The sequence below is a fragment of the Papaver somniferum genome, chromosome 7 (assembly GCF_003573695.1).
Source record: "Papaver somniferum cultivar HN1 chromosome 7, ASM357369v1, whole genome shotgun sequence".
NCBI classification, from domain to species: Eukaryota; Viridiplantae; Streptophyta; class Magnoliopsida; order Ranunculales; family Papaveraceae; genus Papaver; species Papaver somniferum.
The window spans coordinates 172,722,728-172,748,233 of NC_039364.1; the positions used below are offsets into that span (position 1 = coordinate 172,722,728).

Here is a 25,506-nt window from a genome sequence, read left to right on the forward strand (position 1 = left end):
TTGGCCTCAGGCCAAGAAATAAATTTTGACAAGTCTGGCATTCTTTTTAGCAGGAAAATTCCTGAACATAGGAAAACTCAATTGGTTGATATTCTACAGATTCAAAACAGGGATTTAGGAGAAAAATATATTGGCACTCCTACTGTGTTTCAAGCTTCAAAAATTCAAACCCATATGGGTATTCTCCAAGCTGTGGATGCTAGAATTTCTATATGGCTACATAAGCTCCTGTTCCAAGCTGCTAGAACTACTTTGATTAAACACATTGGTCAAGCCATTCCCCTCTTCCAAATGGGAGCTTTCCTTATCCCTAAACACCTTTATAAACAAATAGATTCTCATCTTTGTAAATTTTGGTAGGGAGAGACTCTAGATCCTAAAGACAGAAAACTACACCTGCTAGGGTGAGACATTTTATGTGCCCCCAAGGCTGAAGGTGGTCTGGGTTTTAGAAAGCCTGAACTTAATAATCTAGCTATGCTGGCTAGAAATGCTTGGAGAATTATCGATAATCCAAACTGTATGCTTGCCACTGTTCTTAAAGCTAAATACTTTCCTAGAACTGATTTCTTGAATGCCAAGTGCACTGGTAAATGCTCTTGGACTTGTAAGTGTTTGCATGCTATCAAAGAACTCATTAAGCCTTTCATCTCCTGGATAGTTGGGGATGGTCAGTTCATTGATCCCTGGTGTGACAAATGGATCCCTACTTTGGGCTCTGCTAAACCAAACCCTTTAGTCCCACCAGACCCTAACTTTAAATTTTCTTATTTTATTGATCATTCCACCAGAACTTGGAATTTGGCTAGACTAAACACTCACTTTGATGATGCTTTTGTTAAGAAGATTATCACTATTCCCTTAAGCCAGTTATACACTCCTGATAGGAGGGCTTGAGATCTTTTAAAGAATGGCAAGTTTTCTTCAAAATCTTCCTGGGGCTTAGAGGTCTTAGACATTCCCCTTGTAATAATCTTTGGATGCGTATTTGGAAAATCAGGGTTCCTTACAGAATCCAAGTCTTTACTTGGAAGGCATCTAGAAATGCCCTTCCTGCTAGAACTATTTTACATACCAGAATGCCTATGCATAGTGTTGATTGTGCTAGGTGTAATGATCCTCAAGAATCTATTATGCATGTTTTGGTCCTCTGTCCCTTTGGTAGCCGAGTCTGGTTTCTCTCTGATTTTTGCATCAACACTCATTTTTTTTTCCAGAATAAGTCCTTCATTGACTGGCTTCTGTTTTAGTTAACTGATCCCTGTACTAGACTCCCTGATGAATCTCAATGTCTGTTTGTTTCTATCTTGTGGTCCCTGTGGACTAGTAGAAATAACTTAATCTTCCAAAAATTGAAAGAAACTCATGTTGATGTCCTCTCTAGAGCTAAAGCAATGCTTCTAACTAGGAAACCCTGTCTTATCGTTTCACCTACTACCCCTGTTAACCTATGTGACAAATGGATGCCCCCTCCTTTGGATGGATTAAGTGTAATACTGATGGTGCTTATGATGATATTTCTGGAGCATATGGTGCAGGATATGTGATGAGGGATTTCTCAACGAAAGCTTCCTTTTATGCTTCCATGGTTTTAGAAGTCAAGTCTGTTGAAGAAGCTGAAGCCAGAGCTATTTGGGCAGTCCTGAAGAAAGCCTTGGAGCAGCAGTTAAACCATAACATAGTTGAAAGTGATGCGAAGTCTCTCATTGATCTATTTTCAGCTGGCTAGTTCCATGGAGACTCGCGTACGGATGCCAACAGTTGAGGGGGATCATTAGCCTTTTTGAAGGCCTTTGCTTATTAAAAAAAGAAAAAAGATTCAATTGGAAACCAACTACGGTACTAGTACCACCTTCTAAACTATTTGCACCATGTTTGTACCAGCACATCAAAAATCACTAGCAAATTATAGAGACAGAGATTTTACCCACAAGTTCCACTTGCCTAGCATCCTAGTGGGTTTAGTATCTCATCGCTTAAGAAATAGTCCAACCAGGGTAGAAACACCACTATCACTACCACTACAACTTCATTTTCACTAAAAGGGATGTACAATCTACAATTCATACACAGAGAAAGAAAATAAATCATTCAAATAACTTACTGAATTTCCATTTGTTGTTGAGAACTTATACCATTAGGAGGAAGAAGACCACAAAGATCAAGAAGATCTCTCTCTCTATCATCAAAAAAACAACCCCCTAATTAAAAATCATACCACACTTATCAATGATTTATCCAACTATACACAAAATTAACTAGAATCGTCAAGAATCATTAACTGTTCTCCGAAGCAATTTCATAAATCGGTGAAAAGCAATAAAGTTAGAAAATTCCTAGGCATGCGTAAACAAACAACAAACATCATCTGTAAGTATCACTTTTTCCGTCAACTACATTCAATGAGTGAGCTCAGGGAATGCAGTACTTATCACTAGTTACATGAAAAGCAATCAAGGAGTGAGCTCAAGGAATGCAACACTTATCACTAGGGTTAGGGATATGGTAAGTGAGAAGGGTGACAAATCATGCATATTGATACACATGTATTGCTGATCTGCCTGATGCCTTCTCGAATCAGAGATCATTTCAAATAGCCTAGGAATCAAGATAACATAACGATATAAATTTGATGCTTACCATGACTTGAGTTCTTCATGGGAATTGAAAATATCATGAAAATAAAGTTTAGAAGAGACCATATCTCAGCCAAGTTGTTATGTAGTGGGGTTCCAGTAAGAAGAAGCTTATTTTCCAGGGGTACGTATTTCAACTCTTTCAGGAGTTTGCACTTTGGGTTTTTCAGCCAGTGACCCTACATGAAGTCTCAACAAGTGGGGGATGAGAGTAATGGTAAGCAGAATACCATGGATTTGTGTTCATTGCCGATAGATTTTCATCCTGATAAAAACATGAGACCCCAAATTAGTAAACAGGTACAAGTACAAACATATCTTGCAAATCATGGGATCGAATGAGACCAATCATCATATAGTAAGAAACTGGGGGTGGGGGTGGGGATGGGTGGGGAATCATACCTACATCTTAATAAGACCCCCTCAAAGCGCTATCGTATAGCCAAGCTTCTTCGCAAATGCATCCTCCTGGAAGGAAATTACAGAAGACAAAAGTTAAGGTGATTTATCATCGAGAGCTGAGACAGAGAAGTTCAAAGCAAGCAAAAAAGAATGTATTAAGTGTGAGCACAAGAAGAATCTCTACAAATTTAAAGTTCCATACCTGGAATTTAAAAGCTCGGCTGAACAGATTGAGACCAAAGCTGACAAGGCTTTGAACGAGAATCACAGTATGCTGCAAACAAGGAAAAATGATATTGTAATTAAGAAGAGGGTTTATTTTAGTACATATGCGGAGGTTAAACAACGCGGCATGATCAGACCGAGTCTTGGACTCAGAGTTCGGTTTTTATTATCCACAAAAAGGTTGCACCTTCAGGGTCACTTTAGGTTGTGGCTCCCTTGCGACATTGTAGGTCATTGAGAAAGTACATAATATTTTAAGATTGTATGAGAACAAAACACATGTTTGCAGGGCAGTTGCATTATGTTCAAAGAAAATAATGAGTGGATTAGAGTAGTTTACCGTCCACTAACCTCATCTACCATATTTCCAACTATATTTACTCAAACATCTTCTGGAAGCACTCCTTGCAATCTCGTATGAAGTGATTACAATGGGAAATTCAGGCACAATCTTTTTAGGAATTTGCTTTTTCCTTATCTCATCCCTAGCTTATGTATCTTCATGATATACAACATTTATTGAAGGAGTAAACCTATAAAGCGAATTAGAGTAAGAAAACTGTCTTCACAGATCAATTGAAAGAAGAAGAAAGAAAAACAACTTTGAGTTTACCTAGATATCTCATTAGCCAGTTCAATAAGGTAGAAAGAGGAGCTAGTACTAAATAAGTTCCATGAATTCTTTTTCCTTGCAGATGAGAAAGAAATCCAATTGTTTGAATAGTCTTGCCAAGACCCATTTGATCTGCCAGAATATCGCTAAGTCCACAGAGAAATCACAATATCGACAGATCATAAATGTAACCAAACAAAGAAAGAAGTCCACATTATTATCACGTCATAAATGTAACAAAACAAAGAACACTAAGTTTCGCAGAGAAGGTTGGGAAGCATATACCTTGTAAGATGCCTTCTCCAATGCCGAGACGAACTCTTTTCAATAAATCATCTACAAATTCAACTAACCCATATGAGTTGGGTCAAACAAAGCTGTCAATCAAAGATTTCCTCATCTCATCTCATCATGAATAGAGCTAGGTTGATCCTATCTCAATTTAAACACACTTTCGATGAACCACCAAATGCAGACCACACATTAACTATCATACCAGCACCAATGAGTTCCCTGCCTCTAATGGGTGGAAGCATCGCCCTGAGTTTCATTTTTCCATCACTAGCTTTGAATCTGAAAATCATCAATGTAAAGGAGGTAAGTTTCAAGATAACAACACAAATAAAGGCAAACCCACAACTTAAAAAATCCCTAAGATCTAAATCAATCTAACTCAAGGATTGAACAAGCCATAGGATCAAAATATTCTCTGATTGAAGACTATTAACACCAAATAACTATAATATGATACGCTAGATCTGATTTACTGATTATTAGATCAAATGAATCAATGGACATCTCAAGATTCTCAAACCCTAAAAAACTAGAAACCTTGAATCGAACAGCTTTAGCAATAATAATTATTCATGAGATGATTATTTATTCAGATCCACAAAAAACAAGATTGATATCAGACCTAGTTAAAGATTAATTTTATATCAGACCTAGTTAAAGATTTGAAAAAAACCCTAGAGATCAAAAATGACACAAAAATGGTTTCAGTAAAAAAAAATTGAAACGAGGAGAAAAAACACTTACGTAAATCTAGTTCCAGCAGGTTTGAGATCTACAAATTGAATAATGAGTCGAGGGAATTCAGAATCAGAATAAGAATCAATAGAAGGGTTTGCTAGTGTGGTTGAAATAACATTTTGGATTACTGATTTCTCCATTTCCATGGCTGGGATTTCTTAGGTTAGAGATGGAGAAGAAGACGAAACAGTCAAAGAGAGTGAGAGTGAGAGAGAGGACGAGTGTGTTTGTGGTTGTAATGAAACCGAGAGAAAAATTCTAAGGATAAACCTGTGATGCACATGTGAAATTGGCATGCTTGAAACAATAAGAAAAGTGTTTGCAGGTGTTTGTAGCTACATGCGTAAGTGGCATGCATGAAAAAAAAAAGTTTTGAATAGCAACTGAGTACCGGCAGTTGCGAAATTCGCAACAATGGATGGTTGTTGCGAATATTTATCAACAACAATTCGAAACTGAAAATTCGCAACAACAACATTTCCCTTGCGAATCTGAGTTGCTAAACCCCATTTCCGTTGATCTTATTGGAGAGATCGATTCAAATCTATTTCAACAAATTTTGTCCACATAACAAGTTATTTGCAACCTGATGTGATTCCATGAAACTTCATCAACGATACCTCTCTAGATCACAATCCCCTACACGACTGAGGAACTTCCTCTCTTCACCAATCACATCCAGAATGAAGACCACTGCTGCTATCTGCCACAACAACGTCGATTCACTGACAAAGCCAGTTCATAGAAAAGTCATATTGTTCAAGAGAATTCGGGTTGAACTACCAGTACACCTTCATCTTAGGTATCCTCAACCCACCAACTAGTTCGTGAATGTAAAGGCTCACTGGATGGAGGAGCAAAGATTATGCCGATAATCATGGTTCTAGCCTTTTCGGTCTCTGGAGCAACTCCGACCGTATCTTCTTAGGAATTTGCTTTTTACTTATCTCATCCCTAGCTTATGTATCTTCATGATATACAACATTTATTGAAGGAGTAAACCTATAAAGCGAATTAGAGTAAGAAAACTGTCTTCACAGATCAATTGAAAGAAGAAGAAAGAAAAACAACTTTGAGTTTACCTAGATATCTCATTAGCCAGTTAAATAAGGTAGAAAGAGGAGCTAGTACTAAATAAGGTCCATGAATTCTTTTTCCTTGCAGATGAGAAAGAAATCCAATTGTTTGAATAGTCTTGCCAAGACCCATTTGATCTGCCAGAATATCGCTAAGTCCACAGAGAAATCACAATATCGACAGATCATAAATGTAACCAAACAAAGAAAGAAGTCCACATTATTATCACGTCATAAATGTAACAAAACAAAGAACACTAAGTTTCGCAGAGAAGGTTGGGAAGCATATACCTTGTAAGATGCCTTCTCCAATGCCGAGACGAACTCTTTTCAATAAATCATCTACAAATTCAACTAACCCATATGAGTTGGGTCAAACAAAGCTGTCAATCAAAGATTTCCTCATCTCATCTCATCATGAATAGAGCTAGGTTGATCCTATCTCAATTTAAACACACTTTCGATGAACCACCAAATGCAGACCACACATTAACTATCATACCAGCACCAATGAGTTCCCTGCCTCTAATGGGTGGAAGCATCGCCCTGAGTTTCATTTTTCCATCACTAGCTTTGAATCTGAAAATCATCAATGTAAAGGAGGTAAGTTTCAAGATAACAACACAAATAAAGGCAAACCCACAACTTAAAAAAGCCCTAAGATCTAAATCAATCTAACTCAAGGATTGAACAAGCCATAGGATCAAAATCTTCTCTGATTGAAGACTATTAACACCAAATAACTATAATATGATACGCTAGATCTGATTTACTGATTATTAGATCAAATGAATCAATGGACATCTCAAGATTCTCAAACCCTAAAAAACTAGAAACCTTGAATCGAACAGCTTTAGCAATAATAATTATTCATGAGATGATTATTTATTCAGATCCACAAAAAACAAGATTGATATCAGACCTAGTTAAAGATTAATTTTATATCAGACCTAGTTAAAGATTTGAAAAAAACCCTAGAGATCAAAAATGACACAAAAATGGTTTCAGTAAAAAAAAATTGAAACGAGGAGAAAAAACACTTACGTAAATCTAGTTCCAGCAGGTTTGAGATCTACAACTTGAATAATGAGTCGAGGGAATTCAGAATCAGAATAAGAATCAATAGAAGGGTTTGCTAGTGTGGTTGAAATAACATTTTGGATTACTGATTTCTCCATTTCCATGGCTGGGATTTCTTAGGTTAGAGATGGAGAAGAAGACGAAACAGTCAAAGAGAGTGAGAGTGAGAGAGAGGACGAGTGTGTTTGTGGTTGTAATGAAACCGAGAGAAAAATTCTAAGGATAAACCTGTGATGCACATGTGAAATTGGCATGCTTGAAACAATAAGAAAAGTGTTTGCAGGTGTTTGTAGCTACATGCGTAAGTGGCATGCATGAAAAAAAAAAGTTTTGAATAGCAACTGAGTACCGGCAGTTGCGAAATTCGCAACAATGGATGGTTGTTGCGAATATTTATCAACAACAATTCGCAACAACAACATTTCCCTTGCGAATCTGAGTTGCTAAACCCCATTTCCGTTGATCTTATTGGAGAGATCGATTCAAATCTATTTCAACAAATGTTGTCCACATAACAAGTTATTTGCAACCTGATGTGATTCCATGAAACTTCATCAACGATACCTCTCTAGATCACAATCCCCTACACGACTGAGGAACTTCCTCTCTTCACCAATCACATCCAGAATGAAGACCACTGCTGCTATCTGCCACAACAACGTCGATTCACTGACAAAGCCAGTTCATAGAAAAGTCATATTGTTCAAGAGAATTCGGGTTGAACTACCAGTACACCTTCATCTTAGGGATCCTCAACCCACCAACTAGTTCGTGAATGTAAAGGCTCACTGGATGGAGGAGCAAAGATTATGCCGATAATCATGGTTCTAGCCTTTTCGGTCTCTGGAGCAACTCCGACCGTATCTTCTTAGGAATTTGCTTTTTCCTTATCTCATCCCTAGCTTATGTATCTTCATGATATACAACATTTATTGAAGGAGTAAACCTATAAAGCGAATTAGAGTAAGAAAACTGTCTTCACAGATCAATTGAAAGAAGAAGAAAGAAAAACAACTTTGAGTTTACCTAGATATCTCATTAGCCAGTTCAATAAGGTAGAAAGAGGAGCTAGTACTAAATAAGGTCCATGAATTCTTTTTCCTTGCAGATGAGAAAGAAATCCAATTGTTTGAATAGTCTTGCCAAGACCCATTTGATCTGCCAGAATATCGCTAAGTCCACAGAGAAATCACAATATCGACAGATCATAAATGTAACCAAACAAAGAAAGAAGTCCACATTATTATCACGTCATAAATGTAACAAAACAAAGAACACTAAGTTTCGCAGAGAAGGTTGGGAAGCATATACCTTGTAAGATGCCTTCTCCAATGCCGAGACGAACTCTTTTCAATAAATCATCTACAAATTCAACTAACCCATATGAGTTGGGTCAAACAAAGCTGTCAATCAAAGATTTCCTCATCTCATCTCATCATGAATAGAGCTAGGTTGATCCTATCTCAATTTAAACACACTTCCGATGAACCACCAAATGCAGACCACACATTAACTATCATACCAGCACCAATGAGTTCCCTGCCTCTAATGGGCGGAAGCATCGCCCTGAGTTTCATTTTTCCATCACTAGCTTTGAATCTGAAAATCATCAATGTAAAGGAGGTAAGTTTCAAGATAACAACACAAATAAAGGCAAACCCACAACTTAAAAAAGCCCTAAGATCTAAATCAATCTAACTCAAGGATTGAACAAGCCATAGGATCAAAATCTTCTCTGATTGAAGACTATTAACACCAAATAACTATAATATGATACGCTAGATCTGATTTACTGATTATTAGATCAAATGAATCAATGGACATCTCAAGATTCTCAAACCCTAAAAAACTAGAAACCTTGAATCGAACAGCTTTAGCAATAATAATTATTCATGAGATGATTATTTATTCAGATCCACAAAAAACAAGATTGATATCAGACCTAGTTAAAGATTAATTTTATATCAGACCTAGTTAAAGATTTGAAAAAAACCCTAGAGATCAAAAATGACACAAAAATGGTTTCAGTAAAAAAAAATTGAAACGAGGAGAAAAAACACTTACGTAAATCTAGTTCCAGCAGGTTTGAGATCTACAACTTGAATAATGAGTCGAGGGAATTCAGAATCAGAATAAGAATCAATAGAAGGGTTTGCTAGTGTGGTTGAAATAACATTTGGGATTACTGATTTCTCCATTTCCATGGCTGGGATTTCTTAGGTTAGAGATGGAGAAGAAGACGAAACAGTCAAAGAGAGTGAGAGTGAGAGAGAGAGGACGAGTGTGTTTGTGGTTGTAATGAAACCGAGAGAAAAATTCTAAGGATAAACCTGTGATGCACATGTGAAATTGGCATGCTTGAAACAATAAGAAAAGTGTTTACAGGTGTTTGTAGCTACATGCGTAAGTGGCATGCATGAAAAAAAAAAGTTTTGAATAGCAACTGAGTACCGGCAGTTGCGAAATTCGCAACAATGGATGGTTGTTGCGAATATTTATCAACAACAATTCGCAACTGAAAATTCGCAACAACAACATTTCCCTTGCGAATCTGAGTTGCTAAACCCCATTTCCGTTGATCTTATTGGAGAGATCGATTCAAATCTATTTCAACAAATGTTGTCCACATAACAAGTTATTTGCAACCTGATGTGATTCCATGAAACTTCATCAACGATACCTCTCTAGATCACAATCTACTACACGACTGAGGAACTTCCTCTCTTCACCAATCACATCCAGAATGAAGACCACTGCTGCTATCTGCCACAACAACGTCGATTCACTGACAAAGCCAGTTCATAGAAAAGTCATATTGTTCAAGAGAATTCGGGTTGAACTACCAGTACACCTTCATCTTAGGGATCCTCAACCCACCAACTAGTTCGTGAATGTAAAGGCTCACTGGATGGAGGAGCAAAGATTATGCCGATAATCATGGTTCTAGCCTGTTCGGTCTCTGGAGCAACTCCGACCGTAGTATCTGCATCAACAAGGATATCTGGAGGAACTTTGTCTATGGTATCAACATCAACAAGAATGTCTGGAGAAAATTCAATCGTGAACTCAACATCAACAACTTTCTCAGGAGCAACATCCTCATGACAGGGCTTCATCAACTAACCATTCGCTGAAGTGTTACTCGATGAAGCGGACCTCTCCAAGCACTAATTATTCATATCAAAAACATGTTCACATGAAAGTATTCCCGAATCTTGAACGATGGACGGGCACAAGCCAAAGTCTTTTACAAGATGATATCATCATCTCTACAGACGAAATACAACATACTTCATCCCATGGGTTTACAGAAACGTACCAATGGGTGAGGAATGGGACAATTCTTCCTTGATAAAATATGTTTGTCTATGTCTCTGATACAACATACCAAAGGAGCGCATCAATCGGACATCCGAGCTGAAAGATATGGCCTCCACACTCAGGTTCAGGAAATCTGAAAAATTTGTACGTGATTACAAATTACAAATGTGCACTCTTAGTTGGCTGACCTAGACACTCCAAATTGAGTGATTATTTTTTCATATGATAACTCAGTCTCTTAGCTTCAAAAGTTGGGGTCAAGCACCGGATTCCGACTTCGTATGAGGTTCCTACAGCTTCCAGAGCATATGACATGCAAGCTGCAATTCTTAGACGGGATTCATTACCTCCACAGTCGATCGAGGTCCACCAGGTCTTTCCACTAAATCCTTCATCAAGGTACCTCCAAATTCGACCACCTAGGTCTTTACATCATGTTTTTCTACCTGAATCCTCTATCTAGGTCTTTCCAGAAGAAGGAAAAACAAAAAGGAGATTTAACAAAATATTGGGGACCGACGATTAGCTGATCATGACGATCAGTTTCACAGTCCAAGACTCGTGACTGGCACAAAGCTCTCTTTTGCTAATCCTTAATCATAAAACGAATGCTAAAACCGGGACGTACAACCATGGTCATTACATCATCCCCTCTTGCGAGCAACCTCAGTTATGGTCCCGTGACCAGGGTTTCAAAAGTGATGTTTCTACGACTGACAGAAACAAAAAATGGTACTGCAAGTACCAGGCTCATGTGTCAACCAAGGGCTTCAGGTTGCAAATTAATCAATGGCATTCAATCAAGCGTTCAAGACACAATCAAATGGTCTAAAGACACAAAAGAGGCGTTTTACAACAAGCCTGTCTGAAGTGATTTTACACTTCCCTGTACAAAGCGACGATCTGGGATCAATTGGTAAGGAATATAAGGTTGAGTCAAATGTCATTCTCTTCGTATGGATGTCCTCTACAACATATCCAAAATTCACAGCAATTGGATAAACGAGAAAAACGATGTGTCCAAAACTTTGGACTACATGACAGCTGAAAATTTTCTGAAAACCTCCTGGAAGTTTACTGTTTTGTCAATTTCGGCCCTTAAACGTGCTCGAAAGACGAAAATATTCATTAAAAAAGCTTGGAAATTTTTTTAGGATGAAGAAACATGGGTAGATCACAAAAATCCGGCATCGGACGAAGATTCTACAGCATTTTCAATAAAGACCTAACTTCTGAATTTTCTGATGACGAATTATGACGAACTTCTTCATTCATTCACATCTGAATCAGAAGATACACCATCAACACAAAGCTGAACTTCATCTTCAGCCGATAGTCTCACTTGCTGAAGTCGGGATGCTTCTGCTGATGAGATATGTGCTTTTCATCTTTAGCTCTTTTCTTCTGCGATATTTCATAACGTCTCTGCTTTCCCTCCGTATCTGCTAAGACCAAGAATGCATATATATTAGCACGAACCACTATCGAATGATGAAGAGACACACTATGTATCCGCTTTCCAGCATCTCTGAAAGGTTGATTCACCTTGGCATCAATATCTGCAGATTTGACTTGATATTTCTGGAGTGTTCCCCGAAAGAGCCAGAAGGGTGGTTGGAACTGGAAGTCACCATTATCTGAGGTGAAAGACATGGAGTCCTGGATATACCAATAACAAACACGCAACAAAAACGGTAACAATCCAATTCTTACCTATTTACAATTTCACTAACAGTAGTGAACTTAGCACAAAAGTTTCAAGAACTTGCTCGTTTCTTCAAACCTGCAAAGATGAGCAAGGTCCATTATTCAAAAATCATAAATTGATTTTCATAGAACCGTGAACAACCCACGAAAATTTTTACTGCATGAACATCCACTGATTTTTCAAAAATTGGACAGACGTCCATTCTACAATTGTGAAAACTCACATAGACATTATTTCACTATGTATAATTGTCTGCTTTCAAAAGTTGTTCAAAACCAAAACGTTGATTTTACAAATATATATATATATATATATATATATATATTATATTTAATGTGAAACTCACGTAAATTTGAAAAAAAAAAACTTTTTTCTCTCGTACGAGCATCCACCTTTGGAATGAGAGTTTATTCCATTTTGTGAAATCTCACATATTTAAAAAATATAATTTTGGTTTTCGTGAAAGCTCATAGACAAAATTTTATCATTAGACGCAGGTCTATTTTAAAAATAAAAAAAAAATCTCTCTTATGCTAGGGATTATTGTTCGTTTCTGAAACTAACGAACGAATGAGCGAACATCAGTTCCTAAAACAAGGATTTCTTTTTGGGCCTGGTCCCGTATACGCTAAACCGACCAAAACTGGATGTATGATCGTCCAAATCAGCAGTGCTTCTGATGGCTGTCATAAGTGCAATCAAATTAATAATCTTATTTCCACACAATTAACTGGTAATATAATGGAACTAAGGATCGTTCCCACGAAGAGCAGTGAGTTTTAGTTGTCAAAGTGTCACAAAGGGGGGTTTTGTTTTAGATTGTAAACAAAATAAATAATCAAAGAAAATAAATGTTGTATTGTAATCAATAGAGAGAGATATGATCGAGGAATCCTTCTTCGTATATAAACCGTCAATGAGTTATTATAAATGCCTACTCGTCGTTAATCACAGATTATCACCAACCGTAGAATAACAGCTAGATCAGTGTTATCTCCTAAACTCCTTATATCACTAGATACAGAAGTTCTCGCCTACCAGATTCTATTCAACGAACCACCAAGTAGTAGATCACTCAAGGTGTAATCCAATTGAATGCTTTATCTTTTGTGAATTTATAGGTTGATCCTAATAGTTAGACTCTTAGATCAAGGTCCACTTTTTACTGTTGTTTATACACACAATCGCTCCACAGAATCCCTCTGCAAGGTTTTTTGTTCTCTACTTGTGTACAAGTTATTCGACGATTACTTATCTCCTAACTCAATACTAGCAATAGATTGAATCAACAAATCAATTTACTTGGCCACCTAAACAATCTATCAATCAATCATAAATATTAATTAGTATAAAAAAACGATAATCATATGAAGAACTTCAAAGTAGATTAATATAATAACTCAAATCTTGTTTACAACTTAGAATTCATCCTCAATCAACAGGTGTTTAGCTACTCATGGATGTAGAAACATCCATGATATACATAAGAGAAAAGTATGATGTTTCTTCTCTCCAAACCCTAAAAATTTCGTGACCTAATGATATCATCTATTTTACATAACCTAACACCTTTTTATAGGTTTACATTTCTTGGTCTTCACGTATTTAGTTTGGTTCAAGAACCCGACCCAAAATAACGAAATAACGTTCCCTTAGGTCTTCCAAGGTGTGAATACACGTCTCACATTTTCTAAGTGCGCCAACCCAGTCCGCGAACTTCAAAATCCAGCATAAATTTTCGTAATTAAGTCTGCGAACCCGGTATGCGAACCCAGTTCGCGGACTTTACTGTCTTCGGTATTCAATAAAAACTGTTTTGGCCACAACTTCTTCATCCGAACTCGGAATGACCTCATTATTTTTGCATTCTATTTATCTATCAATTATATTCAATATGATGATGAGAAATCCTTAATTTGAATGAGTTAAGATCGGTCTTCGTCCCTTCTCTTGATTTTGAGCGTTTTGCTCCTTTTCGTCGCTTTTCTTCCACTTCTCTTGGATTTGGGCGCTTGGATACTTGGAATACTTCTCTTCCTAGATATTTTCAGAACTTTATAGCTCCTTTGGGATTGATTCACCTATTAGAGGCAAACAAGAGTAATAATACGAAAATATGCAAGAATAATAGCTTAAACAAGTATGGAATGGACACTAAAATCATATGAATTATGCACTTATCAGCTTCATCTCTCCGTGCTCACGGGATGACACTCTATCATACTGCCAGAATTCTTATCCAGGCATTTGCTCGTATATGACACCATTGGAGCAAATCGGGGATTCTGAAAATGCATTTGTACGACTAAGTTCAACTACTTATCTCATCTACTGGAAAATCACCATCTAGTACTTACTGCGGTTCATGATTGTCCCTCACTAAGAAGGGGACTTAATGTTGATGGTGGATTTTTAGCAAGGGCTAAAATCGTAAAATCATGATACTGCATGTTTCTGACCCGGCTTCAGGAATGTATGCGACGATTCATATTTTATGATCCGTTTACCGTCCCACGATCTCTGACTGAGCGAACATTCCTCTCAGAGCTATGATAAATATGTTTCTCGAAAGGCCTCCCAGCTGAGCATTCGATGCTTCCCACATTTCATCATCACCTCTACATATAATCAAAATGATTGGGTGGCTTCTAGACATAATGTTTGTTAGAGAGCTTAACTCCTTCAGGACGTCACGTTGTTCGTTGTTCCTTGACTACGTAGAGAGGCAGTGTATAGAATCTCTTAATGATTGGGCGGTTCCTTTACATAATGTTTGTTACAGAGCTTAACGCCTTCAGGACGTCACGCTGCTCGTTGTTCCCTGACTATACACCCCTCAGAACGAATATGATGCTTCAACTATCTCATATCTCGATTCTGCAAATAGATTAATTCTAGCGTGTCATTCATCAACTGAATTCCTAGAAAATAATCTATTATATCCCATTACTCCGTTCCATGGCTGATCCTCAGCTGAATTCCATGGATTAGTAATAGATAACCATTTTATCTCATTACTCTGTTCCCTGGATCCCCAGCTGGATTCCATGGATTAGTAATAAATACTCAACTCATTTTATTATTCCGTTTCATGAATCATTCTCAGCTGAATTTCATGAATTAGTAATAAATATTCACCAATCGGGCATCTGGGCCATCACCAAGTAAGCCTCGAGAAAATGGTGCAAATGTACTTGACAATAATGAACGAACGAGCACCCGAACGCACGAACGAGCATTCAAAAATATGGACGAACGAGGAACTTATGAAGAAAAATAATATTAAATAAAATAAACAAGAGGCGTGGGACCGGGCCCATCGGCCAGTCATGACGCCGTGGCCGGTCCCCTTCTTCCTTTATGTTATTTTATTTTAATTTATTATTTCCCTCATCTTATGAAAACTCCTTCATTTGAGCAAACTCCCTCGTTTGAGAGAAACTCTTAGTTTCTCCATACTTTCATCAAACTAAAATAAGGAAAGGTGTCACGGGAACGGGCCACCTAGCCGGCCGGCCAGCCCTAGCCGTTGCCGGTCCCACACCTTACAATCCCTTATTTTCTCATATTGTTATTTCCTTCATTTCATGGAACTCCATCATTCGAGCGAAAACCCTAGTTTTTCAATATTTTCTCAAATATTGCTCAAACCATGAAAAAGCAAAAAAGTCAAATGGTCACATGACCGACTAGGCTTCGCACGTTAAAAATTAAAATATTATTATTTTAATATTCTCAAAATATCAGTCGCATGAGCAAAGTTCTACTTGCTCATTCAAGCAAAATTGAGAGTTTGAGTCAAGATCAAACTCTTCTGAAAATCCAAAATATTGCTCAAACGTGCACCAGAAAATACCAAAACTCTCAGGACTGAGACACGGGCAGTATGGTGACACGGGCATGCCACCTTGACCGACCAAGGTCGTCCCTTAGGCTTGCAAGGAGCCGGTCCCACACTCTTTCATAATTTTGACCTAATTATCTCTCAATTGTTCATATTGGGTCCAAACGCTCTTAACCAACTTGGGACTCGCTCAATCGACCGTCAACCGGTCCCACGACCACCAAAGGCCGGTACCATGACTCCTTGGTCGGTCCCTCATCTCTCCATAACTAGGTTTTACCACCTAACGATCACACGAGCAGTATTTTAATAAATGATTAAACCAGCATTTGGACATCCTTTCACAAACTAGTCAACAAAGGACTTTGGTGCATGCTCACTTAAGCATTTGGGCGCTACATGGTCGACCATCATCCCATGTATCCGGTCCCTCTTTCACTCAGTGACTCATTTTCAGTAAATCATCAATTGATCAGCAATTGATCAAAATTAGGGTTTCGAACAACTCTGTAAATCATAATTCTGAGCGAGTTCAAACACTAATTGAAAAAGCGGGGGTACAACAACCACACCCAACAATTTGATTAGCAATCTGTATGGACAAACTCTAATATACTTTCTAGAGAATCAACTAGACAGTCAGACTCAATCTAGATAAAAAGTATATCAAAGAGTTTATATCTCAATCTCTCAATTTGATATATACTCAAGCAAATAGAAATCTGCGAGTCTTTATCAAAGAGAGATAACTTGGATGGTACCAAAGACCAATATCCAAGTGTCAATCAATTTAAATCAACAACCAAAAGGTCGGATATTCTAATTGATTGAACAACACACAACCTGTGATATTTCAATTATATAACAAAATATAATGCGGAAAAGAAATAACATAGATACCAGAATTTTGTTAACGAGGAAACCCCAAATGCAGAAAAACCCCGGGACCTAGTCCAGATTGAACACACACTGTATTAATCCGCTACAGACACTAGCCTACTCCAAACTAACTTCGGTCTGGACTGTAGTTGAACCCCAATCAATCTCACACTGATCCAAGGTACAGTTATGCTCCTACGCCTTTGATCCCAGCAGGATGCTACGTACTTGATTCCCTTAGCTGATCTCACCCACAACTAAGAGTTGCTACGACCCAAAGTCGAAGACTTTAATAGACAAATTTGTATCACACAGAAAAGTCTACGGTAATAGATAAATCCGTCTCCCACGAATATACCTACGTTTTTTGTTCCTTTTTTTGATAAATCAAGGTGAACATGAACCAATTGATAAACCAGACTTATATTCCCGAAGAACAACCTAGTATTATCAATCACCTCACAATAATCTTAATCGACGCAGCGAAAAAGATATTGTGGAATCACAAACAATGAGACGAAGTGTTTGTGATTACTTTTCTATCTTGCCTATCGGAGATATCAATCTCAAGACAATTACTACAATTGTACTCGTAACGATAGAAACAACAAGATCAGATCACACAACTACAACAAAAGTAGTATCGGTCTGGCTTCACAATCCCAATGAAGTCTTTAAGTTGTTAACCTGGTTTTAGAAGAAGAAACCAAAGGTTAAAGGAGAATCAACTCTAGCTATGCAACTAGTATCACACGTAAGGTGTGGGGATTAGGTTTCCCAGTTGCTAGAGTTCTCCCTTATATAGTCTTTCAAATCAGGGTTTGCAATCAATGTTAGCTTGGTAACAAAGCATTCAATATTCACCGTTAGATGAAAAACTGATTAGATTCAAGCTAATGTTTCTCAATCGTTGAATCGAAAACTTAACTTGTTACACACAAATGAAATGTCCAATTTTGGGTTTACGAACCGTTCCCAAACATTAACATTTGTTGGTTCAACAATAGTTAATCAAATGGTTAGCCATATGATCACTTTCATATCCACCATATTCTTCTTCACCATAACTAGTCCAAATGACTCAAATGAACTAGTTAGAGAGTTGTTCAATTGCTTAGATCTTATGTAACTACACAAGACACAATCGAAGCAAAAACGTTTGATTCACTCGAATCGGCTCATGAACTTTATAGCCACGGTTTGCAAAAGCATTCCTTAGTTTATATAAACATGAGTTCAAGAAAAACCGATTTTAGATATAACCTGCTCAAGTTTTCGGATTGGGTTCGCGGACTTAAGCTCACGGAAGGAGTTCACAAACTCTAGCAGAAATTCTCGGAACAAGAACTTCCACCAGTTCGCGGACTTGGCTCACGCCACATTCTGTTTCTCTTGATCAACAAAGTTCGCAAACTTTGGTTCAAGGAATAAGGACTTATACATATGTGTGTTTCCACAACAATGCTTATATCCTACCAATGGTTATGTAATCTAAACTCTCATTTCAATCATTGAAACATTCTCAGAGGACGTTATATAGCCGTTATTCACAGACCATTTTCCGTCAGAGCAATTTCCTAATTGATTGAAACATAACATGACTTTCGTCACTAGATAAAGATGAATTTGGCTAAAGCGAAAGCTTACCAACACATATTTCGAGAAATAGATAGGCGAGATAAAATCGGCTCGAAATAGCAAATGTGTATAATGAAAGTCTATATATCAAAGCGAATTTTGTCTCAAGAGTAGGAGATAGAGTAGATAGACTTTTGAGTGACAGATAAGTTCAAGTCTCCACATGCCTTTTAGTCGATGAAGATCCACCAGTTCCTTGAGTAGTCCTTCGTCTTGTATGATGATTTCCATGGAGTCTTGAGCTCAACTACACTTTCTATCCTAGTCTGAGACCTTTAGCTATATAAGCTAGAAATCAAGACTTATAGTTTTGATCACTAACATTGACAAACATACATGAGATAGCAACGCATGCGAGTTCGACCGAGCAATGCTCTAAAAATCTCCCCCTTTGTCAATTTTAATGGCAAAACTATTAATACATATGGAATAAAAAAAAAATAAACTTTTGTAGCTCCTATTCCACATGCCTAATCTTTAACATTACTCGAAATCTTCGTCACTTCCAAGTACTCCAATGATCCTAATCTTTAACATTACTCGAAATCCGTAGCTATAACAACAAGAAAACAATAGTTCTCAATCATTGTTATACACTGTCATAGTATCATTACACAGCGTCAAAGTCCAATTGTATCACAACTTCAACAACAATACTATGGTGATATGTATCACTCCCCCTTACATAATGATCCGAAAACCATATGTATTTATAGTTTGAACTACATATTAATTCTCCCCTTTTTTGTCAATAAAATTGGCAAAGGTACAAGAAAGGGATCCTAATGAAATTTCCGAAAGACACATTTCTTAACCAAAAGAAAGTAAAAGTATATCATCTTGTTTAGATGCAATCATAAAGCCGAAGCTAAATGCATTCATCAAGGAGATTAAAGATACAGGATAACCCCTATAATATTCCACACCCGCATTCCCCACAAAGATTTGATAATTAAGCGCAAGTTCAAAAAGAGCTCTCCCCCATTAAATGTCATTCCCGAAAGAACAACAAGAGCGACCTTAATTTCGAAAGAAAAGAAGGATTTCCTTGGACATAACAAATCACATGCAAGTATGAATTTGAATCCAAAATACTCAATTAAATTAATCACAAGAGAACCCATGATTAATTTAATCGAAAATACTCAACATAAGTGAACTTATGGAGACTCAAAAATATACAATTAGATTAATCACAAGAGAATCCATTATTAATCTAATCGAAATACACAACCAAACTAATCACAAAAGTAATCAATTTAATTGGTCATGCTCGACATAAGAAAACTTACGAAGCAACAACTAAATAACCAAACAAGATGATTAATTTAGTTGGAAATGCTCGACATAAAGTACCTCACGGAACAACGACATAGCTAATCAAAAGTAATCAACTTGGTTGTTTAATTCTCAACATAAGACACTTTACGGAGCCTCACAGTAATACATAAAATATGGATCAGGGAAGATCAATTATTGCGGAATACACAAGGGTTCATTCTATTTCCATCAATATTCGCACAATGACATACGATAGACATAATCCTTGCAAACAAAAGAGTTTAATCTATCTTCCATCAATAATTGACAATATAGGCTTAAGTTTTGTATTTGTCAAAAGTCTATTCATTCTTTTATCAACATATGAATATCGACATACGAAAGACTTTACTTTTGACAAGATATGGGACGGTCAAGTTTACGGACGTAAACACACACATCCCATAAAAATATTATAATATATAAAACCATAAAGATTAATACTGCAAAAATCATCTTCCAAACAAATTTAGAATTTAAACCAATATATAAAAACAAGAAGATGAAAACGTTGGACATAGCTATGTGTAATCACAATAATTGTTATTCCAAAATCTAGTTATTCTTCTAACAAAAAAAAGAAAATAAAAGATTTACTAGGCAATAAGACCTTTGAAGAATTATTTATCGTCCCCAAACTCCTTGTCGTCAACATCCATTGGGACATAAGGTTCATTAAGGTAGGAGTTTATATCAATAAACCTTCTCGGCTGATGTTAACGAACCAGGGCCTTCTAAATCTCACGAGTCTTATACACAAAAGCCTTTGTTTGTTGAATCTCATTTCGCATCTCCTTCAACTCTTCAAGAACACCAGAAAACTTCTGAGAGTTTGAAGGAACGGCTCTTGGCTTACTCACATTCCTTCTTTTTCTTTTCAAGGTAGGAGATAATGGAGATTTTTCTTTTTCTTTCATGATTGATGGCTTAACAATCATATTAACATCTTTTCCATCAGAAGACATCATGCTTGAAGTATCCATACGTATGGGTTTGTGAGAGGTAATCACAAATTGAACTCAACAAGTAGTCTTGAGATAAAAAGAGGTTTTGAGGAAGGAAAAAGGAATGTAGGGTTTCAAAACCTTTAAACAGGTTCGCACACGTCCAACTCACATCCCTCTAAAGAGTAGAATTGCCGATAATAACCCTCCTTTGTTGATAGACAGGGAAGAACAAAACGAAGAAACGAAGAAAGAAAAACTTTTCCTAAAGCCTGAGAGGTACAAAATCATTGTCTATTTTGATCAGGCACATGAGACAAGATTTTCATCAATCAACACAATTAAATTACGTTGCGGTGAACAACAATTTGTCCACCGTTTTCCTCATGAGAGGAATCCTCAGACTTTTGTCTATCAAACCGACTCGACCATACTTTCTTCTCTAATGGTCTTGGTTTATCCTTGGAAACTAACTTCTTAGACGAAGATAAGATCCTACATACCTCAGCAGTCTTCTGAGCAAGTTTAAGCTTCCTTGCTAAATGATTTGCTCCTCGTTGAAGTTTGTCGACGTGCCTCAATTGGTTTTTGTACTTGTAACACCTTGATAGTTCATGACCCTTTAGAGAACAATACGAACACGTCAAACTAGGATAAAAATCAGGCTTCTGAGATGTGCACGCAGCTAGACACATGGTGGAACCTGAAAATTACAAACAGAGTTTCCAATAAATGGGTCAATTTTTTCTTCCAGATTAGTTGGATTATCTTCTGAATGAATATTGAGATTGATGTATGTATTGCTACAGTTATCAAAATCAATATTTTCACCAAGAAGTTCAACACTTGATTTCTCGTCTTCATTAGAATCATAGCTGTCAGACATTTCATCAAGAGCTGCAGCAAGACCTTTGTTCCCGGTGTATTTTCTACGATTTGGGCACTCGTTTGAAAAATGACCAAATCCCTTACACTTAAAGCACTGAGGCATATCCTCATCATCAATTTTATTTGTTTCCCGGTTTTTAGAAGGAATACGATTATGAGGTTTAACTGATGCTTTAGGCTTATCTCTGGAGAACCGTTTACTTCTCTTCAACAAAAGATCCCTAAACTGTCTTGTGATCGTCGAGACTGACTTGCCAAGATCTTCATCTGATGAATCTGTCTCAGATTGATCATCTTCAGAGATATACACTTTTTTTACTCTTATCAAGTAATTTAGTGTCATTTTGTGCTTTGAACGCAACATCCTTAGTTTTGGATGAATGTTCGTGATCAAAGATCTTAAGCTTCCCAACGAGCATATTTATGGAGATATTATCAAGGTTATTTCCCTCAACGATGGCATGCTTCTTAGAATCGTATCTGGATGGCAGCGATCTGAGAATTTTCATCACAATGTCCTTTTCAGGAATAGTCTTACCCAATGCAAAAGATGCATTAACAATTTCAGACACTTTGTGATTAAACTCATCAAATGTTTCTTCATCTGCCATAGGAAGGTTTTCCCAATCGAAATTAAGGTTTTGAAGCCTAGCTTCCTTTTCAATGGAGTTACCTTCGAATACGGTTTCCAAAATATCCCAAGCTTCTTGCGAATTAGTCCAATTAGTCACATGGTGATGAAGATTTGGGGTAATGGCATGTATGATCGCATTTAAACCGTCGGAGTTTTGCTTTGCAGCAAGTATCTCAGCAGGGGTGTATTCATCAATAGGTTTGGGAACGTATACATCTCCAACTTCCACAACGGGAGGATCATATCCATTAACAACATGTATCCATGATTGAAAATCACGCGCTTGAAGAAAAGCTCGCATAAAAATTTTCCACCATAAGTAATTAGAGCCATCGAAGACTGGTGGTACGTTAATTGAAATAACATCTCTGTCCATGGAGTCAGATCGCTACAAGCACAGAATTGTGAGGTCTTGAACGTGTTTGCCTGCTCTGATACCAATTGAAAAAGCGGGGGTACAACAACCACACCCAACAATTCGATTAGCAATATGTATGGACAAACTCCAATATACTTTCTAGAGAATCAACTAGACGGTCAGACTCAATCTAGATAAAAAGTATATTAAAGAGTTTATATCTCAATCTCTCAATTTGATATATACTCAAGCAAATAAAAATCAGCGAGTCTTCATCAAAGGGAGACAACTTGAACGGTACCAAAGACCAATGTTCAAGGATCAATCAATTTCAATTAACAACCAAAGGTTGGATTTACCAATTAATCGATTCACGCACAACCTGTGATATTTCAATTATATAACAAAATATAATGCGGAAAAGAAATAACACATACCCCGGAAGTTTTGTTAACGAGGAAACCGCAAATGCAGAAAAACCATGGGACCTAGTCCATAATTGAACACCACATTGTATTAAGCCGCTACAGACACTAGCCTACTCCAAGTTAACTTCGTACTGGGATGTAGTTGAGTCCTAATCAATCTCACACTGATCAAGGTACATTTGTTCTCCTTAATTCTCTGAATCCCAGCAGGACTCTACGCACTTGATTCCCTTAGCTGATCTCACCCACAACAGAAAGTTGTTACGACCCAAAGTCGAAGACTTGATAAACAAATCTGTATCACACAGAAAAATCTATTGAATAGATAAATCTGTCTCCCACAGATAAACCTATGAGTTTTATTCCGTATTTTGATAAATCAAGGTGAACAGGAACCAATTGATAAACCAGACTTATATTCCCGAAGAACAACCTAGTATTGTAAATCACCTCACAATAATCTTAATCGATTAACGAAACAAGATATTGTGGAATCACAGACGATGAGACGAAGATGTTCGTAACTACTTTTCAATCTTGCCTATCGGAGAACAAATCTCGAGCAAATCTTAAAGAAGATAGTACTCAATCACGATAGAAAAACAAGATCAGAACACGCAACTACAGAGACAATAATTGGGTCTGGCTTCACAATCCCAATGAAGTCTTTAAGTCGTTAACTTACAGGGTTTCGTGAAAAACTTAAGGTTAAAAGATAATCGACTCTAGTCGTAACCAATATCACACAGGAGGTGTGGGGATTAGGTTTCCCAGTTGATAGAGTTCTCCTTTATATAGTCTTCAAATCAGGGTTTACAATCAATGTTACCTTGGTAACAAAGCATTCAATGTTCACCGTTAGATGAAAACCTGATTAGATTCAAGCTAATATATTTCAACCGTTAGATTGAACTTATCTTGTTATACACAAATGAAATGTACCATCATTTAGATAAAGGTAACCATACCTAAACATGTACACTTAGTTGGTTCAACAATATTTAACCAATGGTTAGCCATATGAGTACTTTCATATCAACCTTATTCATCTTTATCATAACTAGTTCAAATGATTCAAATGAAACTAGTTAGAGAGTTGTTCAATTTTTTATATTCTCATAGAAGTATACAAGACACAATTGAAGCAAAATTGATTTTGATTCACTCGAATCATTTCATGAACATTATAGCCACGGTTTGCAAAACATTGCATTCCTTATTATATAAATGTATTAGTTCATGAACAAACTGATTTTACCATCTCCAACTGGCCATCTTGAATGAGTGTTTACTTCAGAGAGAACCCATTTAATTCCAGGCCAAAATGGAGGATTTTTTTGTAGTATGAAATCCATTCTCATTCCATGTTCTGATATTTAGCTCTAAAGATTGGTCCATTCTTCATCTCCATTTTGAATTTTCCAGCATAATTTCATAAGCAAAGCTTGATTAAGAATCTTTAGCCTTTTAATGCCCAAACCACCTTCTGACAATGGAGAGCAAACTTTATCCCATTTTAAGGTAATAATTTTTCTTAAATTTGAATCTCCAGACCAAAGGAAGTTCTTTATGATTCTTTCACATTCTTGTAAGATTTTTGCAGGCCATTTATAGACTGACATACTATAAATAGGGATACTTCTTAACACAAACTTCACCATGATGATTCTTTCTTGAAAAGATAATAAGTGACCTATCCATCCATCTAACTTGTCTTGAAGATATTCCATAAAACCCCACACTTGAGTAGTTTTCACCACTCCTGGATTTAAGATGATTCCAAGATATTTATCAAGAAATCATGATAACACCATATTACACTCCTCAGCTAGTTGTAATTTTCTTGAATTGCTTGTATCCCCAACAAAGCATTTACTTTGATGAATTGACAATTTGGCCTGAATCTTGCTGGTAGTCTTCAAGAACTTTCATTAATCTTCTAAGATTCCTTTTGTCCCCACTGCAAAACAAAAGAAATGACATCAACAAAAATATATGAGTTGGGTCGATTACATTTCTGTTAACCATTGGAATGAGTTGGTTTTTATCCACCATTGAGCTCAGGATTCTACTGAGAACATCCTCTGTAATAACAAATAGTAATTGAGATAATGGATCTCCCTGTCTGAGCCCTCTTCCAACACTGAAGTAGCCTACTGGTCCTCCATTGATCAAAACTGAGATTTTTGCTGATTTTAATAAGATATGGATCCATTTATGTGATTTTCAGAAAAACGAAAACATTTCATAGCTTGAAAGAGGAATTCCCAACTGAAGGTGTCATATGATTGTGTGATATCAATTTTTAGACCCACATTTCCTCCTCTTCTTTTGGTTTCTATCTCATTAACAAGTTCTGAAGCTAGTACTATTTGATCTTGGATGTTTCTGCCTTTAATAAATGCTCCTTGCTGAGGGAAAACAATCCTATGAATAATCTTGCTCAATCTAGTTGTAATTATCTTTGTGAAGATTTTAAA

At 36.9% G+C, this 25,506-nt stretch overlaps 1 protein-coding gene and 2 long non-coding RNA genes across 4 annotated transcripts; all 3 read right to left on the minus strand.

Annotated features, from left to right (window-relative positions):
- Window positions 1–2,292: 2,292 nt before the first annotated feature.
- Window positions 2,293–5,084, minus strand: LOC113293166 (probable chromatin-remodeling complex ATPase chain). 2 transcript variants are annotated; one of them, XM_026541898.1, is made up of 8 exons: window positions 4,915–5,084; window positions 4,373–4,449; window positions 4,162–4,212; window positions 3,877–4,008; window positions 3,615–3,796; window positions 3,241–3,312; window positions 3,043–3,104; window positions 2,293–2,901 (listed from the first exon to the last, which is right to left on the minus strand). In XM_026541898.1, the coding sequence occupies exons 1-5, from the start codon at window positions 5,052–5,054 to the stop codon at window positions 3,780–3,782; spliced, it is 417 nt and encodes a 138-aa protein (XP_026397683.1). In that variant the 5' UTR covers window positions 5,055–5,084; the 3' UTR covers window positions 2,293–2,901; window positions 3,043–3,104; window positions 3,241–3,312; window positions 3,615–3,779. The 2 variants fall into 2 exon arrangements, with proteins under 2 accessions (XP_026397683.1, XP_026397682.1); XM_026541897.1 differs by having other exon boundaries at window positions 3,039–3,104.
- A 970-nt stretch (window positions 5,085–6,054) lies between these two features.
- LOC113293567 lies at window positions 6,055–7,074 on the minus strand. The gene is made up of 3 exons (XR_003332368.1): window positions 7,029–7,074; window positions 6,276–6,563; window positions 6,055–6,122 (listed from the first exon to the last, which is right to left on the minus strand). It is a non-coding gene; the product is annotated as an uncharacterized LOC113293567 (long non-coding RNA).
- An 871-nt stretch (window positions 7,075–7,945) lies between these two features.
- Window positions 7,946–8,480, minus strand: LOC113293836. The gene is made up of 3 exons (XR_003332602.1): window positions 8,376–8,480; window positions 8,091–8,222; window positions 7,946–8,010 (listed from the first exon to the last, which is right to left on the minus strand). It is a non-coding gene; the product is annotated as an uncharacterized LOC113293836 (long non-coding RNA).
- Between the last annotated feature and the right edge of the window lie 17,026 nt (window positions 8,481–25,506).